This window comes from Leptopilina heterotoma, unplaced genomic scaffold (genome assembly GCF_015476425.1).
Source record: "Leptopilina heterotoma isolate Lh14 unplaced genomic scaffold, ASM1547642v1 Lhet_174, whole genome shotgun sequence".
NCBI lineage: Eukaryota > Metazoa > Arthropoda > Insecta > Hymenoptera > Figitidae > Leptopilina > Leptopilina heterotoma.
The window spans coordinates 333,325-360,672 of record NW_025110890.1 but is presented as its reverse complement, the minus strand read 5'-3'; the positions used below and the strand labels follow the sequence as shown (position 1 = coordinate 360,672).

At 24.7% G+C, this 27,348-nt stretch overlaps 3 protein-coding genes across 6 annotated transcripts in view; 2 read left to right on the top strand and 1 right to left on the bottom strand.

The window, feature by feature from the left end:
- The window catches only part of LOC122499744, a 180,583-nt gene extending 171,671 nt beyond the window's left edge, over positions 1–8,912 (bottom strand). For 3 of the 4 annotated variants that reach the window (XM_043608229.1, XM_043608227.1, XM_043608228.1), the window contains exon 1: positions 8,572–8,912. The gene's annotated coding sequence lies outside the window, so the exon portion shown is untranslated. The remainder of the gene's footprint in view (positions 1–8,571) is intronic. The other variant, XM_043608232.1, reaches the window with a different exon arrangement.
- Positions 8,913–16,821: 7,909 nt separating this feature from the next.
- Positions 16,822–23,380, top strand: LOC122499743 (vacuolar protein sorting-associated protein 33A). Its single transcript, XM_043608226.1, has 8 exons — positions 16,822–17,009; positions 18,707–18,900; positions 18,987–19,471; positions 20,033–20,153; positions 21,787–21,947; positions 22,081–22,632; positions 22,815–22,937; positions 23,207–23,380. Exons 1-8 carry the CDS (start codon positions 16,905–16,907, stop codon positions 23,293–23,295), a joined length of 1,830 nt encoding a protein of 609 aa, XP_043464161.1. The 5' UTR covers positions 16,822–16,904; the 3' UTR covers positions 23,296–23,380.
- Positions 23,381–25,113: 1,733 nt separating this feature from the next.
- On the top strand, positions 25,114–26,106 carry LOC122499726 (small nuclear ribonucleoprotein Sm D3). The gene is made up of 2 exons (XM_043608201.1): positions 25,114–25,602; positions 25,973–26,106. The coding sequence occupies exons 1-2, from the start codon at positions 25,287–25,289 to the stop codon at positions 26,083–26,085; spliced, it is 429 nt and encodes a 142-aa protein (XP_043464136.1). The 5' UTR covers positions 25,114–25,286; the 3' UTR covers positions 26,086–26,106.
- The last annotated feature ends 1,242 nt before the right edge of the window (positions 26,107–27,348 follow it).

The following is a 27,348-nucleotide window of genomic DNA, read 5'->3' as shown; positions in this document are numbered from 1 at the left end:
CGAATAGAACTTTGTAATGTAGGTCAAAAAAATTTTTGGTCAAATTTTATGTCAAACAGTGAGTATAACATTAAAATCTAGGCCAAATAGGTCAAAAATAAGAGGTTGTCAGCTAGAAAAAAACAAACTTCTGATTAAAAATTTTAGGTCAAATCAAACAGCGAATAGAACTTTAAAATTTAAGTAAAGAGTAAAAAAACCAAAATTTTAGGTCAATTGTAGGTCAACCAGGGCAAAAGTAACAGATTAAAAGACAGATATAAACAAATCTTTAATTAAAACATTTCAGGTCAAATTTCATATCAAACAGCAAATAGAACTTAAAAATGTAGGTCAAGAAGAAAAAAACAAAAATTTTAGGTCAATTGTAGGTCAACTAGGTCAAAAATAACAGGTTAAAAGACAGATATAAATAAACTTCTAATTAAATATTTCAAGCCTAATTTCATGCCAAACCGCGAAAAGAACTTTAAATTGTAGGTCAAGAGGAAAAATCAAAATTTTAGGTCAATGATAGGTCAACTGGATCAAAGAAAACAGGTTAAAAGTTAGATATATATAAACTTCTATTTAATTATTTTAGGTCAAATTTCATGTCAAACATCGAATACAACTTACAAATGTAGGTCATGAGGACAAAGAAACAAAACTTTAGGTCACAGTTAAGTCACCTAGGTCAAGGGTAACAGGTTAACTTCCGGATATAACAAAACTTCTGTCTAAAAAATTTAGGTCAAATTTCATGTAAAATAGCAAATAGAACTTTAAGATTTAGGTCAAGAGGGAAAGCAACCAAAATTTTAGGTCAATGGTAGGTCAACTTGGTCGACAGTAACAGCAGGTTAACAAACGAATATAACTTTTTGTCAATAACCATGTCAAATTTCATGTCTAATAGTAAAAAGAACTTAAAATTTCGGTCAAGAGGAGAAAACAAAGGTTAGAAAAAACTACAGGTTAAACTAAGGTTTAAACTAAAGGTTTTGGTCAACCGTAGGTCAACGGTAACAGATTAGAAGACGAATATAGTCACAAATATTTTATCACAAACTTTAGGTCAAATTTCTTGTCGAATAATTAACTTAAAAATGTAGGTCAAGGTAAGAAAGTAACCTAAATGGTTTGGGTCAACGGTAGGTCAACTAGGTCGGCAGTAAGAGTTTAACAGACGAATATAACTTTTGATCAAAAACATCAGGTCAAAATTCAGGTCGAATATTGAATAGAACTTTAAAATTTAGGTCAAGAGGAAAAAAGAATTTTAGAATTTTAGGTCGAAGGGTATGCATTAACAGATAAATGTAAGTTTAGGTCCAAAATTCAGACGTCAAGCAGCAAATGGAAAAAACTAATTCTTCAAAAGAGCAAACTGAACCTTAAATTTTTTAGGTCATGTACAGCGTCTAGTTTAACGATCAAACATAACCTTGAAATTTAAATTAAAATTACATAGGAATTAATATTTACATTTCAAAATTAATGAAAAATGGAAAATTTATTTTCAAAGCGAATATTAATTGAAAATTTTCAGGTCAAGTGTCGAACCTAACCTCTAATAAATCGGTAATTATTTGTTCATTTATTTAAAATTCCATTTCTCTTGGTCCTTATAAAGAAACTTTAGGTCGGTAAAAAATTTAAGAAAAAATCATGAACAGAACTGAGATTAAAGCGAACAATAAGAGAGAAAGTTAAATACAAAATGAAAGTAATCAAAGTAAACCACAGAAAACTAAAAAATTGTATCAAAAAAAGAAATAAACCCTGTTAAATTGATCAAGAGAGGGAAAATTTGTTGACGAAGCCAGAAAGGGCAAAATGGAACTGGAAACGGAAGCCCCGACACTGGCGGATTTTATAGTAATAGTTAATAGTCTATAGTCGTATGTAAGTATATATAGAATTCTGTATAGCGATAGAATTAAATTTACAATAGGTTAAGTTGATTTTGTATTTAGATTACACTTTACATGTGTATCTCGAGTCCCGAACTTCATACGCAACGAAACTAAATAATCTCACAATTTTCATTTCATTACTTTAATAATATTATTCTTGTTCGAAAATTACATTTAATTAATTTTCAAATTATTACTATAATTATGTATTTAATGCCATAAGTAGTGCAATAGATTTAAACTCTCTTAATTAATTCAAAATATAGTCATTTACCAATTAAACATTAATAAAATAATAATTAATAAATAATTATTATTAAACAATAGGTAATTAACTATTAATTCATTATAAATAATAGGTAATTAATCATATATAATTAATAGGCAGTTAATTAATAATAAGAGGCAATTAACTAGAAAATAATAATATATTAAGTAATTAATTATTGAGGTTCTTTTAGTATAATCCACAGCAGCGCCACTTTTGGCGGGAAATTTAAAATTAATATTAATATGTAATTCATTAATAATAGCTAATTAATTATTTATTAATAATAGGTAATTGATTACTAATTATTAATAAGAAATTAATTTTTAATTGACAAGAAAACATTATTTATTAATATATATTATTAATAGGTATATTATTAGGTAATAATAATATATTATTAATAATAATAATAAACTAATAATAATATTAATATAAATTAATGTTATTATTAATAATATTATGAATAATTATTAATACACTAATAAAAGATGTCTCCATACATTTTTTCGTTCAATAAACAAAAATGTTTTTAATTAAATTGATTTATTAATTAAACAAGTAATTTATTCTTGATTTATAATAATAAATAACAAAAGAAAATCAATATTATGAGAGAGAGTAATTATTTAAATGAATGCGTGAATAGCTCTTGGAAACAAAAACACTTAATAATATCGTAAACAATAGACGGTTTTTGAAACAATAATAAATTAAAATTAATAATTCAAACTTTATTCTATCATCAACACGTATATAAAAAAGTTTTTGTATTAAAAGATTATAAAAAGTAAAGCCATGTTTTAACGCATCATTATTATAGTATCAAACAAAAAATGTATATCAAAACTATATAAAATTTTCAACTAATCATAAAATATAAAAACAAAATAGTTATATTTTACTGTAAATATTTTTATAATAACTATAAATTAAATCCTAAATGAAAAATTTTTTTTAGAGAAAAAAAATCCCTTTCATTGTTTAATATAAATCACACCTTTTTTCCAAAAAGAAAAAAAAAATTCGAAATAAATGACATATTCAGTGACATATAAATTTTTAACAAGATTCTCGGTTTCTTTTTTCTATTTTTATCCGCGAAAACCACTTTGACCATTTTTAATCAAAACTTTTTATCTTTTATAACTATCGATTTTCGATTTTTCCCAAAACTTTTAATATTATTGATTTTGTATATATAAAAACATTATTGAATTTTACTTTTTCTCATTTTCTCCTTCAATTCTTTTATTCGCGTTTCTTACTGTCCTTCAGAAAATTTCTAATATAATTATTTTTCAACTTTTTATTTTTCGAAATGGTGCAAAAATTATATTATACTAGCAACTTCTTACTTATACTTTCTAAAATAAAATTAGCAACTTTAAAAATAATAGAATTGAAAAATTTTTAATTCAAATTTTTGTTGAAAACACTAAAAAAAATTGAATTTTGGAGAAATTACAAATAATTGCAGAAATTCAGTTATTTTTAAAAGTAACGGGTAGTTTCATGCAATTTAAACTAATTTGGATTTTTCTGATGAATCTGATTTTAAAAGCAAAAAGACGGTCACTAATTTAAAAAAGTTAAATTTTTAACCTATTTATATTTAGAGTGTACATTTTACATTAAATACTGTATAATGTAATATATTTATATATTATATTCTCTTGACGTCAGTATATATATATATCTTAGAACAAGAGGCACGTCCGTATAAAACGAAATTCCCCAGAGACACCTTCTCAATCCAAGGCAACTTCACCCAAACTACTGAAAAGCTTCTTCTAAACACGTCAATTTGAATCGATAGCAATTTTTCTAATTGCCTATTACAACTTCATTTTCTGTATATTTATAATCAATTTTCTTTTCCATTTTGATTTTTAGTTACCAATTTTTTGTTGATTTTTGAATATAATATAATATAATATAATATAATATAATATAATATAATATAATATAATATAATATAATATAATATAATATAATATAATATAATATAATATAATATAATATAATATAATATAATATAATATAATATAATATAATATAATATAATATAATATAATATAATATAATATAATATAATATAATATAATATAATATAATATAATATAATATATACTTTTTATAAGCCCTTACCTACCCTTAGGCTCGAGGCCTAAAAATAAACACCTTTACCTAATTATTGCACTGAATTAGCGATTTAATGCCTCGAAGAATATTCGTCGTTTCGTAAACATTTTTCACAAAATTTTCTATTCGCACGATATGTTCCAGTGACATTATTCATATTAAACCCGACCCACTTAACCGGATACAGTTTTCTAATTTATAAAATCAATTCGCGCCATGATAAAAATACTCAAAATTATATGCATTTTCTTTTATTTATTCATATTTTCATTTACTATCCCTCGTTTACAATTCATTGCTCTTTATATTTACCCTTAATTTCTTTATTTTTCAGTAAATTAACAAGAATTTGCTTTTACAATTAATATTTTATATTTAGCAATATAAATATAAAAATAAATAAAAAAAATTTTTTTAAATTATAATTTTAGATTTCAATAAACCTAAATTTGTAAAAGACAAAAATATAAATACTTTTTTTTTAAATTACTTCTCCATCGAGTAATAAAAATTCTAAAGTTATATGTGCAAGAAATATCAAGATAGAAATCAAGAAACAAAAAAATTATATAAAAATAAAAATGAGCCCTACAATATAAAATAATAAAATACATTTTTTCGTATATACAATATATAAAAATAATATTTCTAATGTCATATAATATAAAATTTTCAAATATTACCCCAAACTCGCAGTTTCCTTCATTTTTATTATTCCTCTTTAAATTTATTGTATGCACATATTTTACTTTTGCTCCGCGAATTGTTTACATTTACTGGAAAAATACGTAAAAACGAAAGAAACCGTAAAATGAAATAAATTTCCATAGGAAAATGTCGGATAATAAAGAGAATAAGAAAACTTGGTTAAAAAAGTTTTTCGCCTCTTTTTTTACAATTCTTTTTTTTTGATTCATTTTCTTTTTATATCTATATATAAATGTAAGGAAGAGAGAGAGAGAGAGAGAGAGAGAGAGAAAATCAAAAAAGAAGTTATGCGCAAAAGTTACAGAAGTGAAATTTACTTTTTTTAAAAACAAAGAAGAAAAAATATTTTTTTACCCTCTCTTGTGTGAAAATCACATTCATCTAAATCCCCCCTGCTTATATAGGTTAAAGAAAGAGAGTTTTTTTAAAAGAAAATGAAAATTTAATAAAAGAATTAAATTTAAAGTGCGGTATTACTTTACTTTTAGTATATATAATTATGTATTGCACAAGAGTGAAATCGTCGCACAACTTTTTGAAAAATTCCAATTCAGGGGTAAAGTCGGAAAATCCGCAGTTTTTCCAAGGACAAAAGTAAGAGAGTAAGAAAAAAAGAAACAGAGAGAAAGAGATTGCTTATATTGAGTTTTTCAACGATTTAGAAAAAAAACTTTATCCGTGAATCACACTTTTGTATTATAACCGGAAAGTCGCTTCGAAAAGTCTGTTTCTGACACAGAATTTATACAACACTTGAGTTTTTCTCCTTCAAAAAAAAAAGGAAAATATTGATCTCAAACTTTTTTCAATTTTTAAATTTGTTATTTCCATTTTTCGTAAATTTTTATATTTTATTTACTTTTTGCAATAAAAATATTTATTTATATAATAATAAGATTTATTTAACTATCTTTAACACTTTATAGCTAAAGGTGAAAAAAGAAATTGTTACATTTACTTTTGAAAGTTAAAAGCATTTTTAATTTTAATGTAAAACATTTGCATTTGGTCTTTTCTGAAATCATATTTTTTTTTTAAATTATAATTATTTTATAAATTTAATAATGGAATTTTAAATTAGATGCAAATAAATTTATCTTCCTTTTATTATATTCGAACCAAATAAAAATTTTATTTTTAATTTTTAATTTTAGTATAAGAAATGAATTTTATTTATTAAAAATTATTATTAATTATTATTAATAAATAATAAAATTCATTTTTTTAATAAATAGTAAAATTCACTTTTTAATAAACAATGAAATTAATTTTTTTAATAAATAGTAAAATATAATTTTTAATAAATATTAAAATTTACTTTCTAAAAAATAATAAAATTCATATTCTAATAAAAAATAAAATATATTTTTTAATCAGCAGTAAAAAGATTTATTTTTCTATCAAAATTTTTTCTGTTTCAGTCTTTTTTTTTTAATAACAAAAAGAAACGAAGAAAAAAAATATATATTCTTTTTTACATTCTATTTGTTCACCGCAGGAAATTGTACTTTTTTAGGGTCTATTTTTTAATGTTGGAATATTTTACTTCTTTATATCCTGCTCTTGTGTTTCACTATATATATAGTTTTACGCAGACATTGTGTTTTACACACAATATTTAAATTTTTTTATCTAGTTTTTCTAACGCGTTATTTTAAATTTGACATTTTTCCTTTTCTAACTTTCATGTAGTTTTTAATATTTTTCGAAATTTTCATTTTAGTCACGATATGTAAATGTTTTTAATTTTTTTATATTTCATTCTTGTGTATAAAATATTTTTATTTTTACTTTTTACTTTCAAACGTTGTATTTTAATTCTTTTACTCAAGTTTTCATTTTACTATTACATTTTAGTTTTAATTTCTCTATTTTATTCTTAATTTTCTACTTTAATTTTAATTCTTGTATATTATATTCTTAAAGCTTTTTATTAGCTTTATTTTTTAATTTACTTTGTATTTAAATTTCAAAATTTTTATTTCTAATTTTCTCCTTCACTTTTAATTTTTTAATTATATTTGAAAAGTTTTCTATATACTTTATAGTTTTAATTCTTTAAACTAAAAGTAAAAGTTCCTTATTTTATTTGAAATTTTTATGTTATACAAGTTTAAAGTTTTTTATACTCTATTTTCAAGTTTATACCAAATTTCGACAATTTGGAAGTTTATTTCAAAATTTAGAAAAAACTTCCCTACTTCAAATTTTTGACATTCATTTCAAATTTCCATTTTCATATTCTTATATTCTTCAAAAACTTCAAAAACTTTTACATTTAATTTTGTTAGAATTTCAAGAAAATTTTATATAATTTTTCATTTGTGTGCAATTATTATTCATTAAAATTCAAATTACTTTTTGAAATTATTTTAATTTCATTCACTATAGCACCCTCAGAAGTCGCACATATATTGCAATCTTTTTATTCTCTTTTATTCAAAATTATTTTCTTTACGAAAAATTTTTCACATTTTACAGAACACAATATTAAAAATGCTCACCTCATACTTAGTTATATATGATTTTTTGCATTTTCACACTTCTCCTTTTCATGAAAAAATTTTTCCTCCAATTTAAATTATTCTCTTTACGGATAAAATTTAATTTTCCATATTTTCGATTTTCTCTTCGGTTTCTTTTTTCTTTACTTTCTTCCTCTTTCAAATTTACATATTACTTTTTTTATTTCGACATATTTTCTGTGTATTTACATAATTCAATTTTTAAAACTAAAAAGTGTATTCACATAATTAATATTTTAATTATAATAAATATAATTTAATACACTGAAAAAAAATTTATTTAATTCAAAAAATTTTTTTTCAATGATATTACATTTATTAAAATTAAAGATTAAGATTTTTAAGATTAAATTCAAGTTTATATTATATAACATTATATCAAGTAGATTGTGTTAGATATAATGTTATATTATAAAATTCTATAATTTTATAAGAATATTATTTAAATTTATGAAATCCTACAATTGCAAAATAGTAGAAAAAGATAGAAAAAATATATTCTAAAACATAAAATATAATATTTTGATTAAATATTTTCAAATTGTTTCATCGCAATATCAAATTTCCATTTTTTCAATTTCTTCCTCGAAAAGAAATGTCAAAAAAAGTATCAAAAGTATATAAAAGTAAAAGATGGCTTTGTAAATTTTCGAAAAGTTCACCAATTGTTTTTCCACCAAAGTCGAAGAAAAAGGTGGATGGGAGGAGGGGGGGGGGGGTTGGTTTGCAAAAATGGGTCGTGTCGTGTCGATTTATATCCTCCCGTCACGACGTCGGAAATCCCTCATTTGAGTTGGAAAACTTTCGGGGGGAAAAAGTCACACGGATATATGATAAAAGATAAAAAGAACTTGATGGACGAAAAAAAAAAATTGTCGCGGAGAAAGAGGAAAGAAAAGATGATGAAAAGGGTTGCTGCTTCGCGGGGGGAGTGAAACTAAAAAAGAAAAATGAAAAACCTCCAGGGAATATAGATAAAAAGTATAAGAAAATAAAAACCCCTTCACTCCCATTATATTGCACTCACACTTATCCTTCGATTTTTGTTTCCTCAAATCACAACCGTTTTCATTATATTATAAATAGTATCATAAAACAAAATTTTAATTTAAAAAAAAAAATTTTTTTTTAACCGATTTTTTTTTTAAAACAGCACAAATTTTTTATTTTGCACGGGGGGTAACAGGGGGACAAGTGCCCCAATTGGGGGGTGGGGGACAAAACACGCACACGTGCTAGTACCCCAAGAATGTCACTACACCCATAGAGAAAGAGGACCAGAGAGGCGGCGAGGGTGTTTTAACTGGCGCGCAGTCCTCGCGTATTCTGACTATTACATCCCCTCTCTACCACACCCACGGATTAAAAACCGAAATCCCACCCTTTACTCCTGACGTGAAAACCGCATGCGCCCTGGATGCTGACTCTGGACCACCACCGCCACCCCCACTACCGCCAATACGAATCAACATTCCAAAAAAGAATGAAGAATAAGGAGAAAGAATATTCTCCGTTTTCGTTTACTGAAGAGTGGATAAGGGGGTAAGGGGGGGGGGGGGTGGGGCTCACACTCACACTTGTCACTTCAAAAAACCTAGATATTAAATGCAGAGGAGGATGATTGTCAATTTTCACCGAGGGGCTAATGATAAAGTCAGATTTTCTCCTTTTTTTCTCCCGCAAAGAAATCATACATTTTTATTCTCAACGTCAATTGAGATAAAAAATGTCAGGTGAGGAAACAATGTGTATATATATATTATAATATTAATATAAATATTATAAAGTATAAATATAATATTAATATAAATATTATAAAGTATAAATGTTACAATATTAATGTAAAAATTATAAAGTATATAATATTTTATAAAAATTAAAATATTTACAAAAAAGAGAAATATTAATTAGGAAGAAAGTTGGAATGATATGGAAAGGAAAATATACTTTTTAAAATTGCGCGCCAAAAGTGGCGCTGCTGTGGCTTATACTAAAAAAGAGCTAAAGAAAGGCTTACAACAATCGCTGAGGCCCTATTGAGTCCTACTAATTTTAAATAATTCCAATTTTCTACAATTATCAGAATATTTATTATGATTTCCATCAAAATTTATTATTTATAATAAAAAGTTTTTTAAAACTCAAGTATATTCACGAAATCTTATTTGTCATAATAGACATTTGACATAAATTTCATATGACATAAAATTTATTACTTATAAATAACATTTAATATGAAATTTATTTGTCAAAAAGTTCATTAGACATCAAATTAATATGACGTAAATGTCACTTGAAGTGAAATTCATTTGACATAAATTTCATTTGCCATAAAACTCATTTACACTAATTCCCATTTGACGAAGATGTCACTTAACATAAATTTCATTTAACATAAAAATCACTTGACCAACATAAAGTGTATTTAACATAAACTTCATTCGTCATAAAATTCATTTGACATAAATTTTATTTGACTTTGATTCCATTTGACATAATATTTATTTGACATAAATGTCATTAAACATAATTCTCATTTTTGACATAAAATTCTCTATTACATAAATTTCATTTGGTATTTATATTACTTGACATAAATTTCATTTGACATAAAAAATATTGGCACGAATTTTAAAAGTAGCCAATCAGATATTATCAAGAAAATTGTGATTGAATAATTTTAAAATTCAAACCTATATTTTTATGCCAAATGAAATCTGTGTCAAGTAACATTTATATCAAATGAAAATTAAAATGACTTTTACGTGAAATGAAATTTATGTCAAATGTGTGTTATACAAAATTAAATGGGACGCATGAATATTCCACAACTGACAAGCAACCAAACAGTCATTTAACAGAAAAATATTTAACATAATTAACATGTAACAAAATTGATATGAAACAGAATTGACATGGAACAAAATAAAGATTCAACATAATTGACGTTTAACAGAAATGACATGTAACAGAATTGTCATGTAACATAATTGACATCTAACATAATTGCAATGCAACAGAATTGATATTTAACACAATTTCTATGCAACATATTGACATTTAACATAATTGTCATGCAACAGAATTGACATTTAACACAATTGTAATGCAACTGAATTGACATTTAACACAATTGTCATGCAACAGAATTAACATTTAACACAATTGTCATGCAACAGAATTAACATTTAACATAATTGTCATAAATTGTAATGAATTAATAATTTTAGAATTCGCGCTAAATAAATTATGTTAAATGCGTCAATTCTGTTACATGTCAATTTTGTTGCATGACAATTGTGTTAAATGTCAATTCTGTTGCATGTCAATCATATTAAATGCAAATTCTGTTGCATGACATTTATGTTAAATGTCAATTCTGTTACATGATAATTGTGATAAATGTCAATTCTGTTGCATGACAATTATGTTAAATGTCAATTCTGTTACATGCCAATTCTGTTGTATCTTAATTCTGTTACATATGTCAATTCTGTTGATTGTCAATTTTATTGCATATCAATTTTGTTGCATGTCAATTATGTTAAATGTCAATTATGTTAAATATTTTCCTGTTAGATGACTTTTTGGTTGTTTGTCAGTTGTGGAATATTTATGCGTCCCAATTAAATTTATGTCAAATGAACTTTACGTCAAGTGACATTTAGGTCAAATAAATTTTATGCCAAATGAATTTTTTGTCAAATGAAATTTATGTTATATAAAACTTACGTCAACTTAATTTCATGTCTAATAAAATTTTTTGAAGTCATTTTCATATTAAGGTGTTAGGCCAACCTGACCGAATGAAATAATAATAAGACATTCAGGAAGAAATATTTTTTTAGAAAAACTATAAGGATTGTAACTTTCAAGTTTTAATTGAATTAAATTACATATATTCAGCTTTAAAAATATATATATCTTCAAAAAAATAAAATATAGTGGAGATACAGGGTTTTCCGTGAGGCACTTGTCGCTTAACATTCCTTATAATTGGTGGACATGATGGGGTCCAAGTTTTAATTTTAAAATTCCCATTATATACGTAAAGTATATTATTATAATCATCATTGAAGACACTTGCAGCAAAAAATGTTGTAATTTCGACTATTTTAGCATAGCTCGATGTAACTTTTGGTTGTAAATTATTCCTAAAACTTCATACTTTAAAATGAAGCAAAAAAAATCGATGTTTAAAAAATTTCAGGGTGGTCTAACCCCTTAAATAAAACTTATGTCGAGTGTTTTTTATGTCAAATGGAAATTATGTTATAATGTATTTTATGTAACATGAAATTTGTATTAAGGGGACTTTCTGATGCAGAATTAGTAAAAAAACGCACATTTTTAAACTCTTATTGTAAAACAGTGAAATGGAAAAATATCAGAAATAAAGTATTCTAAAAAGAGGAATCATCTTCAAGCGAATGTCCGGAAGGTTCGCTAACCCGTACGAAAGAGGCATGGATTGAATTTTTCCACTATATTCTCAAACAATGTCTACAAGACTACATACATATATATATACATATACACTTGAAATGAAATCGAGACATCCTACCAGAAAGCAAGGACCTTTTGACGACCGGTTATTGAACCCATTATGTCACTGACACTTTTCTTTTAATACAGAAGAATCGAAGAGGAATATTTACAATTGTATCTATACTCCATGTATACAAACACAAGGACTACACAAAAAATACATCTATATATATTTTTTTACATCTGTGTGTACATATAAAAGTACCGTGTATTTGTATAGTATATTAAATCCCCTCAGGAATCATGCGCACTTCATTTCTCAATCTACAAAACACCCTTCAAATCTTTCTCTCGCTGTCATCGCCGAACGACTAACTCTATATACAACTCTTAAATTCCCCAACCCCCCCAAAAAAAACCTCTTTCTTCCATGTCACCCTTCTTGAGAAGTGAACTGTTTCTTTTCAGCCCTCTCGAAAAGTCCGATCCTTCTCTCTCCTCTCTTATATTCTACAGCAGCATTTATATAATTCAAGAATTCACCCTTAATGCACACTTTCTACTTATCTATACGATTGCTATAGGATTACCGCTAGAAAAAACAGGTTTGATAAGATATTTGAAAAATAACGAGGATATATATTATGGTTATTCTCGTATCGAAATGAATTTACAACCATTGAGATAAAATAGTGATAATTGCAAATGCAATTCATTTTACCTAAAGTTCTTGCGGCATATTTTTGAGAAAAATCTCATACTTCGTTTTAATGACTTCTAATATCCGTACAATTCATTTTTGACAATTATTTTCAAAATCTTTTTCAATTTAACTTGAAATTTTTAACTTGACGTGCATCACTAAGCGAGTTTTTCAAATTTTCAGGACAATTTGACATGAATATAAAAGTCGCCAAAAAAAAAAATTTTAAAAAGCTCTTACACTCGATTAAACTTTATAGTATTAATGTAAAGCTCTTTTAAGCGACATTTATAATGCAAGTAGTAGTAACTGACAACTTTGAGAAATCGAAGACGCTTCTTTGAGAATAATGGAGACTTGGAGAACAATCGCAAATCTATTCAATCACCTATTCAAATCTTCCACAGTTTCATTTGAAATTTTCAAACAAATGCGATAAAAGATGCTACTTTATTCAAAAATCACTATTCTTGTAATCAATCAAGTGACATGGAAAATTTTATTTTGAAATTTACTTTAATTTTTTCTTTCTTAAATTATAATTTCATCAACATACTTACATATAGTACTATAAAGATTTTCTCATAATTAAACTTTACTAACCAAAACTTTGAAACTTCATTATTTTATCAATCCAGTTTTTCTAAGGATATCAAATTGTAAATGTAACGAAATAGTCTAAACCATTAATAATAAGTTTCATTACCTTCCTTAATTAATATGAACAATTTTTATATCGTAAATTGTAAGAAAAGTAAAACGTTTAAGTAAACGAAGAAAAATGTGTGCTGTTAATATATATAAAAGAAAAGATTGAAATCGACAAAAGAAAATTAATTAGATAATTAAATTAAAATATTGATATAGTTTATTAAGAGGGTTAGAGAGAAGTGAAAAGAGGGGGGAATGAAAAGAATGAACTAGTGAGAAGGGGATGAAAATGGAGCACGATGATGATGGAGATAAGAATGAAGTGTCGGACGCGAGTACATGCGACCTCGGTTCATTGATTCGGTGGCTTTATAGTGATTGTAAATCCGCTGCATGTCACGCTCCTGACTCCTGGCTCAGCGCAGATGCTATCACTCGTCTTACAGCATCTGTACGAATCGATTTTAGCAAACTTACTCCAGGGCATTTACACCTTGTAACATTACCACTAACATTGTAAAGGAAATTGCTATTTTGTCATGTCCTAAACAACACGCATACTAAACATCTTATAAACTCAAGAGCGAGAAAAAGTATATAGAAGCTAAAAATTAAAATTTTTTAAATGCATTCTTTTGGGAGTGAAGATGAGCCTCTACTGACAAAACCATTAAAGAAAACCATTAAACTTTAAAGCTTTAACCCACACTTTCTAAACTATCATTAAACCGCACTCATGGGTGTTTGAGACCTAAGGGTTTTAAAGTATGTGTGATCTGTAAGCTGGAATTGGATATTATCTTTCAGCAAATTATCTCAAGTAGTTCAGTTCATCCATTTTGAAGATAAATAAGTTTCATGGTCTTAATAATTAAAAATTTCGAATTCGAAAAACACACAGAAAATATATCATTCTTAATTTAAAAACATACCGTCATTTTTAATATAATTATGCGTAAACATTTATCTGTATACTCTTGAAATATAACACTTTCATCAAAATTAGTTTCACTGGGTATAATTTTTTAGATAAGACATTACAATATTATAAATATATATATATATATATATATATTTATAATATTTCAATGTGTTATCTAAAATTAGGGATATTGCACTAAACAATTTATTTGATTCAAATAACCGATTACTTGTCTAAATTATCAAATGAATATTTACTTGAATCAAATAACTAATAGTCAACTACATATTGTATTTGAATCAATATAATTTCAGCATTTGAAGCAAATACAATTTAATTGACTCAAATAAAAATCATTTAATTCAAGTATAAATATTTAATTGATAATATAGCCGCAAGTAAATCGGTTATTTGAATTAAATACATTTTTTTTCAGTGTTAAATGCAAAAAGTTTCAAATTGTAAATTCATTTTTTAAAATTATGTACATTTTTTTATAAATATTAAATAAAAGAATAAATTTTTCAAATGCAAAGCATAAAAACCATTTTGGGGTCGCTGATTACGAATCTAAGTCAGATTTTCAAAATTTTCAAAATTCAAAATGGCGGATCCAATATGGCTGACAATTTTTTCAAAATTTCTCAAATTTGCACAAAATTTGTTACTAAGGGGTTTTCAGGGTCGCTGATTACGAATCTAAAGTCAGATTTTCATAACTTTTTAAATTCAAAATGGCGGACATTATTTCCAAAATTTTGCAAATTTGCATAAAATTTGTTACTCAGGGGTTTTCAGGATCGCTGATTACGAATCTGAAGTCAAATTTTTGAAATTCAAAATGGCAACCCTAAAAAACCCCGAGTAACAATTTTCAAGCGAATAAATGAGCAATTTTGAAAAAAAAATGTCCACCCACTTGAATGTTGAAAACTTTGAAAATCTGACTTTAGATTCGTAATCAGCGACTCCAAAAACCCCTGAGTAAGAAGTTTTAAGCAAATTTGAGAAAAATTAAATTTTGCTGTTTTTTTTAACAATATTCTACCTATTGTTTATAATAATTATAGTAGTACTATGTAATTTCACATTTCTTATATTTAGTAGTTACGTTTGTGATTAAAAAAGCTATATTTAATTATTCGTGAAACAAAAGAAGAGAACACAAATTTTTAGTAAAAAAATTATAAAATTAATTATTGTAATTTTCAATTTTTTCTAAACAGAAAATTCTATATGTTTTGCATAAAATAATAAATAATTTTTTTAAAACTTTATATTGTTAAAAAATATAAAATATCCCTCATGAAACAAAATACTAATATTGTTTATAAATTCAATAATATTGATGTAACATACAAACAACAAATAACATTTACTTTATTAATTAATTTAATTATTAATAATTATTTTTTAATTTAATTTTTTTTAAATATTCAAAAACCTATTTTTCAAATTTAAATAATTCGGTTTTACAATATTTCTGAACAAAATAGCATCTAGCGGTGATAGTATGAATTGCGTACATAAAAGTTTGTTTTCTTCTCACAGGATAACTCATGTGGCTCGAAAAATTTTTAGTTCGTATTTATTCGTGTTACCATTCTTTAAGTTTATAATTAACTAATTTATAATTAATTAATTTATAGTTAACTACCAATCCTAGAGCAATGGCTATTTTTGCAAACAGCGTTTTGCAAACAAATGTAATTAATGATTAAAACAAAGCATTTAAATTTAAATTTTTCGAGCTTTAAATTTTAATATTATAAATAAAAGAAAAGAAAAAAATACATAAAAAATTTAAAAAAATTAATAATTAAGAATTAAAAAAAGACTTTCCAGTTCACGTTTACCTCCACGTGGTGAAAATTTGGTAACATTAAAAATATTTTAAACATTTTAATGGCTAAAGAACGTGGTTAATAAATTTATCTGACCGATGAGTTTCTATTTGAAAATTCGTCCGCCATATTGGATATTCCATTTTTAATTTTGAAAATTGGATATTAGATTCATAATCAGCGACCCCAAAAAACCCCGAGTAACAAGTTTCAAGCGAATTAATGAGTTTTTAGAAAAATTGTCCACCATATTGGATCCGCCATTTTGAATTTTGAAAATTGGACTTCAGATTCGTGATCAGTGATCCCTAAAACCTCCGACTTACAAGTTTCAACCTAATCTAAACACTTTTAACAATTTCGTATTTTCGGGTGAAATTTTGCAAAAAATTTGAACTTCAGACTCAATTTTTGAGCCGCCACTTTAATTTTTAATTTTTCTATAGTCCTATCTTATAGCTTATATATTTTTGTCACGTTATTTCTAAAATTTGGAATTATTTTTCTGCTATTTCGTAGTAGAAAAAATTGAAAATTAAACAAAAATTTGAAAAAATCATGTTAAATACCCATCTCTGCTGCACGGGACACAAGTGAATAAGACCTAAGATTCTAAGAACAACCTTAGGTCTTCTTCACAGGATTCATATGATGCGCAGTTGGCAGCATTGGCTGTCAATTTTCTGTTTTCATTCTCACAGCTGATTATTTACATATTAAAAATTTTCTAAATATTTTTTAAATGTTAAATAATGTCATCGGCACATTTATCAAGTGGCAGATGGAATGTGGGATTAATACAGGAGGAAGCACGAAAACAATTATTGTGCCTTCTTGAAAGATGCGAAGGGACAAAGGTGAGATAACCTCACTTTTGATTTTTCCACAAATATAATATAATACATTTTTCGGAAAATTATTGTATTTCATGTAAATTTACAATAATTTTCCTAAAGAAAAAATGTACCAATAACATGAGTATTTATACCTCATGAGTATTTATTCTTAGTCAGTATACTGACTATAATAAATATATTTGAGGAGCAAGTTTTCAAAAGCTGATAAATCCATTTTTCAAAAAAATTGAGATAAACATATATTTAATATTTTAAGGACCTCACAAATCGACTTGTCACTGTTAAATTTAAAAAAAAATTTATTAACAACGAATTTTCAATTGAAAATTTTTTTGACATAACCAAGATGACTTATAATTTTTATGTTTTTTCTTAGAAAACATTACCAAAACCTATAAATCACTTAATTATCATATGATAATGTTTAATTAAAAACAGAACGTCTTAAATATAAAAACATTGTTATACGAATAAATTAAAACCTCATTTATCCTTTTTTTTCTTGTTATTAGTAAACAGAAACTTAGAGAAAACTCATTTTCTTTTCCAAATATTCGAGTAAAAAAATAATAATTATTTGGTTGCTTTATTTCATTTTCCGACGAATTTTTTTATATCTAACTATTACAAATAGTTTATTTTTAACTATCTCAAGAAAGTGATTTAAGGGGAGACCCCACCTTTATTTTGACCCCTTTAAAATAAAATTATTAAACGAGGTAATATTTTTTTTCTTGCATCATTTTTAACCTGAAAACATATAAGATGGTCAAAAATATTTAATTTTTGAAGAGGTTAGAATTTTTTTCTTTTGACCTATTGCATATTATTGCAAATCCATGCGAGAAGTTGTTTAGAATGGTAAAATATGCATGGAAAAAAAGGTTCGTTAAAAAATATTAAAAACTGTAAGAGAAGATCAATTTTTAATATTCAAATCTTTACCTTTTGCCGAAATTTCAAAAGCTTTAAATCTTTAATTTTTTTCCAAATTGTGTATACTTACGTAATTTGATGCTATTATTCAAAAAACATTGTTAAAATTGACAATTAGCTCATTTTCGTGGTAAAAAACATAAAAACCATGATAGTCCGAAGCTTTTATGGTAACTTTATATATACCGAAATAAATGCAAAAAGCCATGATTTTTATAGTTTTTACCATGAAAATGAGCTAATCATCAATTTTAACTATGTTTTTTCGACTCAGAGCATCAAATTGGAAAAAAAAGGTTCAGGACTTCCGAAATTTCGGCAAAATTTAAAGATTTGAATATTAAAAATCGATCTTCTCTTACAGTTTTTAATATTTTTTAACGAAAATTTTTTTCCATGCATATTTTACCATTCTAAACAACTTCTCGTATGGATTTGCAATAATATGCAATAGGTCAAAAGAAAAAAATTCTTACCTCTTCAAAAATTAAAATTAAATATTTTTGACCATCTTATATGTTTTCAGGTTAAAAATGATGCAAGAAAAAAAATATTACCTCGTTTAATAATTTTATTTTAAAGGGGTCAAAATAAATGTGGGATCTCCCCTTAAATCTTCCATAAAATTACTATAAAAATAATTTTATGGAAGATTTAAATTATTTTTTTAACATAGTTAAGAATATAGTCGAAATCTCCTTTTAAAGAATCTTTATCTAAATGTCTTCATTTGTCTTATTAATAATTTCGTAATTATTTAGGCAATCGTATGGGACAAATCACTCGCTGGACCAATTGGTCTTGTGGCAAAATACAGTTTACTGCAAGAGCACGATGTAATTAAAATGTATCCATTGGGCGGAGGTCCATTGCCTCAAATAAACGTTGCAAATATAATTTTCATCACCAGACCGCAACTCGATTTAATGGATTTAATTGCGGAAATCGTTCACGGGTTTGTTGTAAAATAATTAGTAAAAAAAATAAAAATTAACAATAATTATATTACTATTATTTCTAATTTAAAAATAATTTTTTCAGAGAAGAGGGAAGTAAACCACGAAAGGAATTTCACATTTTCTTCGTGCCACGACAAAGTTTACTGTGTAAACAAAAATTAAAAAATCGTGGCGTTTATGGAAGTTTCACATTAATCGAGGAATTTTCATGCGATTTATTTCCATTTGATAATGATCTTGTTTCAATGGAATTAAATAATGCATTTCGTGAATTTTTTCTTGAAAATGATCCCACATGTCTTTATCAAGTGGCACGTGCAATTCAAAGTTTACAGAAAATTTATGGTAAAATATCAAAAGTCACGGGACGAGGACCAGCGGCAAATAAAGTTTGGGAATTATTGCAACGTTTAAATCGTGAAGAGGAGGACATTAAACAAAATAATTCTCAAACATCAATTATTGAACATTTATTAATATTCGATCGTTCCACCGATTTATTAACGCCTCTAGTCACACAATTAACTTACGAGGGACTCATCGATGAAATATTCGGCATTAGTAACAGTGAGGACGTTTTTTACCGTCAAGTTTTTTTTTTAATTCAATGGAAAATTCTAAACCTTCTTCGTCTTTTAATTTATTTTTAAATTCAATTTTTTCAATTGAATTTAGAAATAAAAGTTTACAAATTCAATTTTTCAATTGAATTCAGAAATAAATTAATTAAAAAATTTGTTATTTAAATTATTGTTTTAAAATAGAAAATTTAAATATTTGTTATTTTAATATTTAAACTTAAATATTTATTATTTTAATATTTAGATTCAAATATTCATTATTTAAATATTTAAATTTAACTGTTTATTATTGAAATATTTAAATTCAACTATTTAAATTATAAACAAAAACTAAAATATTTCTTTTGTTTTTAATTTAAAATATTTACGTTTCATTTAAAATAATTATCTTTATAAATAACTAAAATTAAATCTTCTATAAAATTCGGTATTGAATTTTTAAAAAAATTCGTTTTTCAAATAATTAAAATTCATGTGAGTTTTCAATTTCCATTGAATTTACTTTAAAATTTTATAAATTCTAATTCATAAATTAATTTTATTTCAGCAACTGTTCAATTGCCAGCGGAAAAATTCCACGATTCAGACGAATCGCCAACCGTAATGACTCTTGATAAGAAAGAACAAATTATTTTAAATTCAGGGGAAGAAATTTTTGCTGAAATCAGGTATTCTTTATTTTTAATTATATTTTCAAAAGAACATTTTTTAAACCGGTTCAAAATTTCCTGATTTCGCACTCAATAATTAATTTTAAAAAAATATCGAAAAAGAAATTTCCAAATACCTAATTAGAATTTAAAATAAATATTTTTAATTTTTACGGGACTAAATTATTTTTAATTATATTCAAAACATTTTGACTAAAATTTTTCAAAATACTAATTTTTCTTCATTATTTCTAAATTAAACTATTCACAATAATTTTCGTTCAATAAATATAATATTTATTCTTATTCATTTTTCCACAGGAAATAACATTTTTAAAAATTTTATTGTAAAATCTTTTTGAAATTTAACTATTTCTTCAAATTTATAATATAACGCTTTTAATATTCAATAATTATAAACTAAAATTTTAACTGCAATTCATTTTTAAATCAATTCTTATTAGAAAGTTCTACAAGAATTCAATTATTCAAATACAAAAATAATTAATTAATAGAATAATTAATTATTTCTTAAAATTTAATACTTATAAAGAATTTTATTAAAATTTTTGAAAATAATAAAATTCATTACTTTCAAAGAATTTTAATAAGAATTTTGAAAATAATTACATTTTTCGAGAAATTTATTTAAAATTGTATTAAAAATAATAAAAATCATCTAAAGGATTTTATTATTTATGAAAATAATTTAATTCTTGCAACGAATTTTATTAAATTTTTTTAAAATAATTAAATCTATGAAAAATTTTGTTGTTTGCAAAATTAATTCAATTTTTTTGAAGAATTTTATGAATATTCAAAAGCATAATTTAATTAAAATTGTTCATATTATTTACGAAAATAATTTAATTCTTATAAACAAATATTATCCAAATGTAAAAAAATAATTCATTTATTTTAAACTATTTTATTAAAATATTTTAAATAATTGAATTTTTTTAAGAATTTTATAAAAATTTGAAAAAATAATTCAATTATTTCGAATAATAATTTAATTAATTAAAAGCTACTTATTATTATTACTATATATTATATACTATATATTATTATACTTATTATTATTACTTAATTATTAATTTATAAAATTGTATTAGAAATATTTGATTTCTTTCGAAAAATTTTCTTGATAATTGTATTTCAAATAATTGAATTTTCGCGAAGAATTTTATTAAATATTTTAAAAATAATTGCATTCTTTTGAGAATTTTTATTAAAGTAGTAGATCTAGTAAATTAGTTGAATTTCATTATTTGTGGAAATAATTTAATCCTTGCGAAAAAATTTTCAAAAATTTGTCAAAATAATTGAATTGTTTCAAAAGAATTTTAAATAACAAAAATTTTGAATTGTTTCTAAAAAGAATTTTATTAAAATTTTTGAGATTAATTTTTGCATTTCAATTTCTAGTGTAAATTTTCAAAAAAAAAAAAGAAAAAAAAGTAGCTTTTAGTGTCACAAATTTAAAAAAGTATCCAAATAGTAGCTAATCGTAAAAAAGGTAGTAAACAGTAGGTTTTAGTAGATAAGTGCGAAGCCTGAATTTCTTTCTGTAACTTTTTCTAAATTTCAAATTAAAAATTAAAAACTTAATATTAAAAATTACTAATTGTATGCATTGGAAATGTTTTAGGGATAAAAATTTCAATGGCGTCGGACCAGTTTTGAGTCGAAAAGCAAAAGTAATATCGTCGCAGTTTGACGAGAGACACGGGGACAAAAGTGTTCAGGAAATAAAACAATTTGTCGCGAGATTACCGCACATGTTGGCCACGAAGCAATCGCTAACAAAACGTAATTTAAATTTATTTACATTCGTTTGCAATTTAGTTAAATAGTTTGCATTTTCTTCAAATAGTTTTAAATTTTCTTCAAATACTTTTCCTTCGAAAAATCACAAATAATTCCCAATTAATAATCATTTCAGACACGACAATCGCCGAGATGATTAAAGAAGTAACCGATTCAAGTCAATTTCTCGAATCACTTCAAATAGAACAGGAATTATTAAATTGCATCGACACAGATAAGCCGAATTCATTTATTGAAGATATGATTGCCCAACAGGAACCACTATTAAAAGTTTTACGTTTACTTTGCATTCAGTCGTTGACAAATTCAGGATTAAAGGCAAAGCTTCTCGATTACTATAAGCGGGAGATAATTCAAACCTACGGCTATCAACATCTTCCGACATTGTTGAATTTAGAGAAAGCGGGATTATTGAAAGTTCAACAATCGTCACGACAATATTCGGTTCTCAGGAAGACATTGAAATTAACAGTCGAGGACGAAAGTGAAATTACACCCAAAGATATAAGTTACGTGCATTCAATTTATGCACCATTGAGTATAAGACTTGCTGAACAATTGGTTCAAGGTGGATGGGAAGGAATAACGGATATTTTGGGATTATTGCCGGGACCAACTTGTGGTAGTGGTTCATTAAATTTGAATCCAATTGGCAAGACTGAACGAAGTTAGTTTTTCATTGTTTACTATTCAATTTTTCTTTCTATCGAATAAAAAGGGATAAAAATTTAATGTCTTGTTTAATTTAAAAAAAAAATCAGACAAAAAAAAGAAAAGTTTCTTTTTTCTGTCTGATTTTTTTTTTAAATTAAACAAGACATTAAATTTTTCCTTTAACCCTTTTTTCAGGGAATTCATTAACCAGTGAAAATTCAAATTCGGAACCACCAAAACTTGTACTTGTATTTTTTATTGGTGGCTGTACGTACGCGGAAATTTCAGCGTTACGTTTTCTATCTCAACAGGAAGAGTGTATGTATTTTTCAAATTTTACAGATTTTTAAAAAATTCTTCTATTCTTCTATTTAATGTAGATTCAATATTTTTAAGAAATTTCGTTAAATTCTATTAGCATCATTTTAAATTTATTTAAATTTATTTAAATTAATAAATAAAATAAAATAATCCTTTAAAATTTGTTTTTCTGAATTTAAACTTGATAAAAAAGATTATAAATGATTCTCAAAAAAATTTAATATTTAAATATTTTGATAGAAAATAAACATTTGTTTTTTTTACAGTAAACGTGGAATTTGTCGTCGGGACGACGAAATTAATCAATGGAAATACATTTCTAACGTCTTTAATTGAAGATCTTCAAGTGACCTGAATCTTTTGTTACATATTAGAATTTTAATTGTTATTTTATTTATAGAATTTTAAACAATAAACATTAATTTTTTTTCTTTGTAAAACTCTTGAATTTTGTCATTATTCTTCTCTAAATAATTTTGAAATCATAATTTTTCATTTTTTTAGAGTTTAAGAAAATAATTTAGAACATTTAATAAAAATTCATTAAAAATGTAATAATTATTAAAAATATTGTTATTATTTTAAAATATTATTATTTTTGAAGCATTGAATTAAAAAATTTAATTAATCTTGTATTGAAAATAATTTAATTCGTATAAAGCATTTTATTAATCTTTTAGAAAATAATTGAATTCATTCGAAGAATTTCACTAAAATTTTAAATAATAATTGAGGACTCGGATCGAAGAACCGACGCTTGTAAACGCACAGAACATTGCGAAGCGTCGGTTCTTCGATCCGAGCCCTCAATTGAATCACATTTCGAGAAATTTGAAAATTTTGATTGAAAATAATTGAATTCCTGAGAACAGTTTTGTTATTTTTAAAAATAATTGAATTTCAGGAAAAATTTTATTTATAATTTTTAAAATAATTGAATTTCTGTAATTAATTTTTATTTTTTTTTTAAATAATTGAATTCTTGTCAAGAATATTATATTAAAATTATTGGCAATAATTGAATTCTAGTGAAGAATATTATCAAAATTTTAGAAAATAATTAAATTCTTTCGAAGAATTTAACAAAAATTTAAAAAAACAATTCAATCTTTTCTGAGAAATTTAAAAATTTTATTGAAAAGAATTGAATTTCTGCGAAAACTTTGGTTATTTTTAAAAATAATTGAATTTCCGGAAAAATTTTATAAATATTTTTGAAAATAATTGAATTTCAGATGAGCATTTTGTTATTTATAAAGATAAATGAATTCTTGACAAGAATTTTATTAAACTCTTTGAGAATAATTGAATTTAATAATAAAAAAAATTTTTGAAAATAATTGAATTTTGTAATTAATTTTTTTTTTGAAAATAATTGAATTCTTGTCAAGAAAGTTATATTAAAAGTTACGAAAAAAATTGAATTTTTGTGTGAAGAATGTTATCCAAATTTTAGAAAATAATAAAATTCTTTCGAAGAATTTCACTAAAAATTTTTAAAAAATAATTGAATCTTTTTGAGAAATTTGGAAATTTTTTTTGAAAATAATTGATCTTCAGCGAACAGTTTTGATATTTTTAAAAATAATTGAATTTCTAGAAAAATGTTATTAATATTTATTTGAAAATAGTTGAAATGTTGTAAAGAATTTTTTTAAAACGTTTGAAAATCAAAATATAATAATTAGTTATAAATTTTTTTTTAATTATTATAAATGTGGTTATTATTATTCAATTTACAAAAATAATAGTTAAAAATAAAATATTAAAATTAATTTTAAAAATAAATAAATTAAAATTTTGCTAATAGATATTTATTGAAATAATTAAAAGCTTTTAATTATTAAATAATGTAAAATTATTGTTAATAATTTATATCTAAAAACAATTTTTATGTTTAATAATTAAAAATATTTTATAATTATAATATAAAGCATTTTATTAAATTTTTAGAAAATAATTAAATTCTTTCGAAGAATTTCACTAAAAATTTTAAATAAAAATTGAATCATTTCGAGAAATTTGATTTCTCGAAATAATTTAAATATAAATTAAAATTATTATTATTACTTTAAATAATATACAAAAAATAATTCTCTTTATTATTTTAATTCTCTAAAGAATTAAAAATTTCCCGCGAAGAGTGCTGCCATCTCGACGAGAGTAAAACTTTAAAAATGGCGATTCTCATTCTGTAACTACGTGACGCGTTGTGTGTTGTGTTTTATACAAATTTTTGTAAACTTTCATTTTTTTACTACAATAGTTTAGTAAAAAAAAGAAAATAATTTTTTCAATTTCAATTTGTTAATTGTCGGTTTTTTTCGTAAAGAAAATCGTGGCAAAATGTCAATTGGCGTGCCAATAAAAGTACTTCACGAAGCCGAGGGACACATTGTCACCTGTGAGACAAACACCGGCGAAGTTTATCGTGGTAAATTAATTGAAGCCGAGGACAATATGAATTGTCAAATGCAAAATATCACCGTTACCTATCGTGACGGACGTACGGCACAACTTGAAAATGTTTACATTCGCGGATCAAAAATGCGATTTCTGATACTGCCTGACATGTTAAAGAATGCTCCGATGTTCAAGAGACCTGGTGGAAAGGGCTCGGGAACAGCGGGACGGGGAAAATCGGCTATTTTACGAGCTCAAGGTTAGTGACGAATTTTATTTTCAATAATAATTCTTTTAATTCCATTGTTATCAATGCGCTTTGTAAGAGATTATTTTGAGGTTATGTTCGTATTATTTGCGGCGCGAGAGAATTTCGTTTTAGCGGGTTCTACGATTCACAACGTTTTTTCCGTTTTTTCGATAAATTTTTGTTTTTTTTTTCTTTTTAAATTAAATTAAGTGGAAGTCGTAATTAAACTAAAAAATTTTTAATTGAATTTCAAAACAATTTCTAATAAATTTTGTTTTTTGAATGAAAAAACCTTTTTTGGGAGAAAAAAAATGTCTTTTGGAAGTTGCAATTTTTTGATATCGATAATTTTATAAAAAATTGTTTTTTTTTCTCACAGCGAGAGGAAGAGGTCGGGGTCAAAGTCAAAGAGGCAGGGGAACCGGAACTGCTCCTTGGTTGAATCAACAAAATCAAACTGGAGCTCCACAACCCGGACGGGGAAGAGGATAATAAATTTTTAGCATTAATCAATTATCGAATTTTTTTTTTTAAATCCACCTTAATTTACTGATTTTCTTTTCTCCTTATTTACGAAACTTTTGAAAATGTCGAGAGAATTTTTGTTCATTGTGCGCAAATTAAAAAAATAGTCTCAATTTTTTTTTTCTTTGAAAGTATTATAAATTTCCATTACTTTGTAAAGTATTTAAAAAAAAAAATTTCGTTTTTTTTCTACACTTCACCGGAAGATGAACGAGAAAAAAACTACTTTTTTAAGCCAAAGTAATAAACGTACATTTATAAAAAAAAATTATAATTTACTTATTTATTCGAAAAAAATTTTGTTTAATTTTCCTTTTTTTAAAAAATTGCAAATTGAAAGAATTTCCCAAAAAAAAATTTTTATAACTGAAAATTCTTCGAATTCTTTTTTTTTAGACTAATATTTAGCAAAATTTTACGATTTTTTCACGAAATATACTTTTTTTTTTAAAAATATTATTGCGGGATTCAGACAAAAAAGTTTTAAAATTTTTTTCGATTTTTTCCAACAGTCGAAAAATGTTATAACCTTAAAATTAACTGAAATTAATTTTTTTTTGTTGGTTATATGAATTAATTAATAAGAATGATAAGAATTTATTTCGCAATTAAATTATGTATAAACATTTTTTGGAAAAAATTCTCGTATGGTAATGAAACGAACTTCGTTTCATCGCCGCTAGATGGCCAGGGCATATTTCACGTCAAAAATTTTGCAACAAAATTTTCGACATTTTTGACGAATATTTGGGAAAATATTAATTATCAGGGCAAAATTATTCATAATTAGCTAAAGATGTTGTTAGGAAATGTTAATAATTACCGGATGTCTGTGAAAAAAAAGTTTTGTCAATGGGACGCCGTTCATTTGTCATGGTCATTTACGCAAGCAAATATATTCATATTTCCACAATTTCTCATCGTACTATTAATAAATTTACATTATTCAGGTATAATAAAACTTATTTACTGCAAAACATTTAGAATCAATACTAAGATTTACGAAATATGAAAGGATTTCTTCTCTCTGATGTTCAACGCGTCCTTCCACTTGAGACGACGCCATTTTGTTAATGTAGGCAGAGCGCGGCAGTACCAACCTTAGAGAACAAAAAATCACCGTCAGACCTCCGAAGTCCGACACTTTTGCAGAGCGACCCTTCTCTGTGTCGGGATATTGCGCATGCGCGCGGCAATTTTAAATCTTGATTTAATTATTATATTTAATGA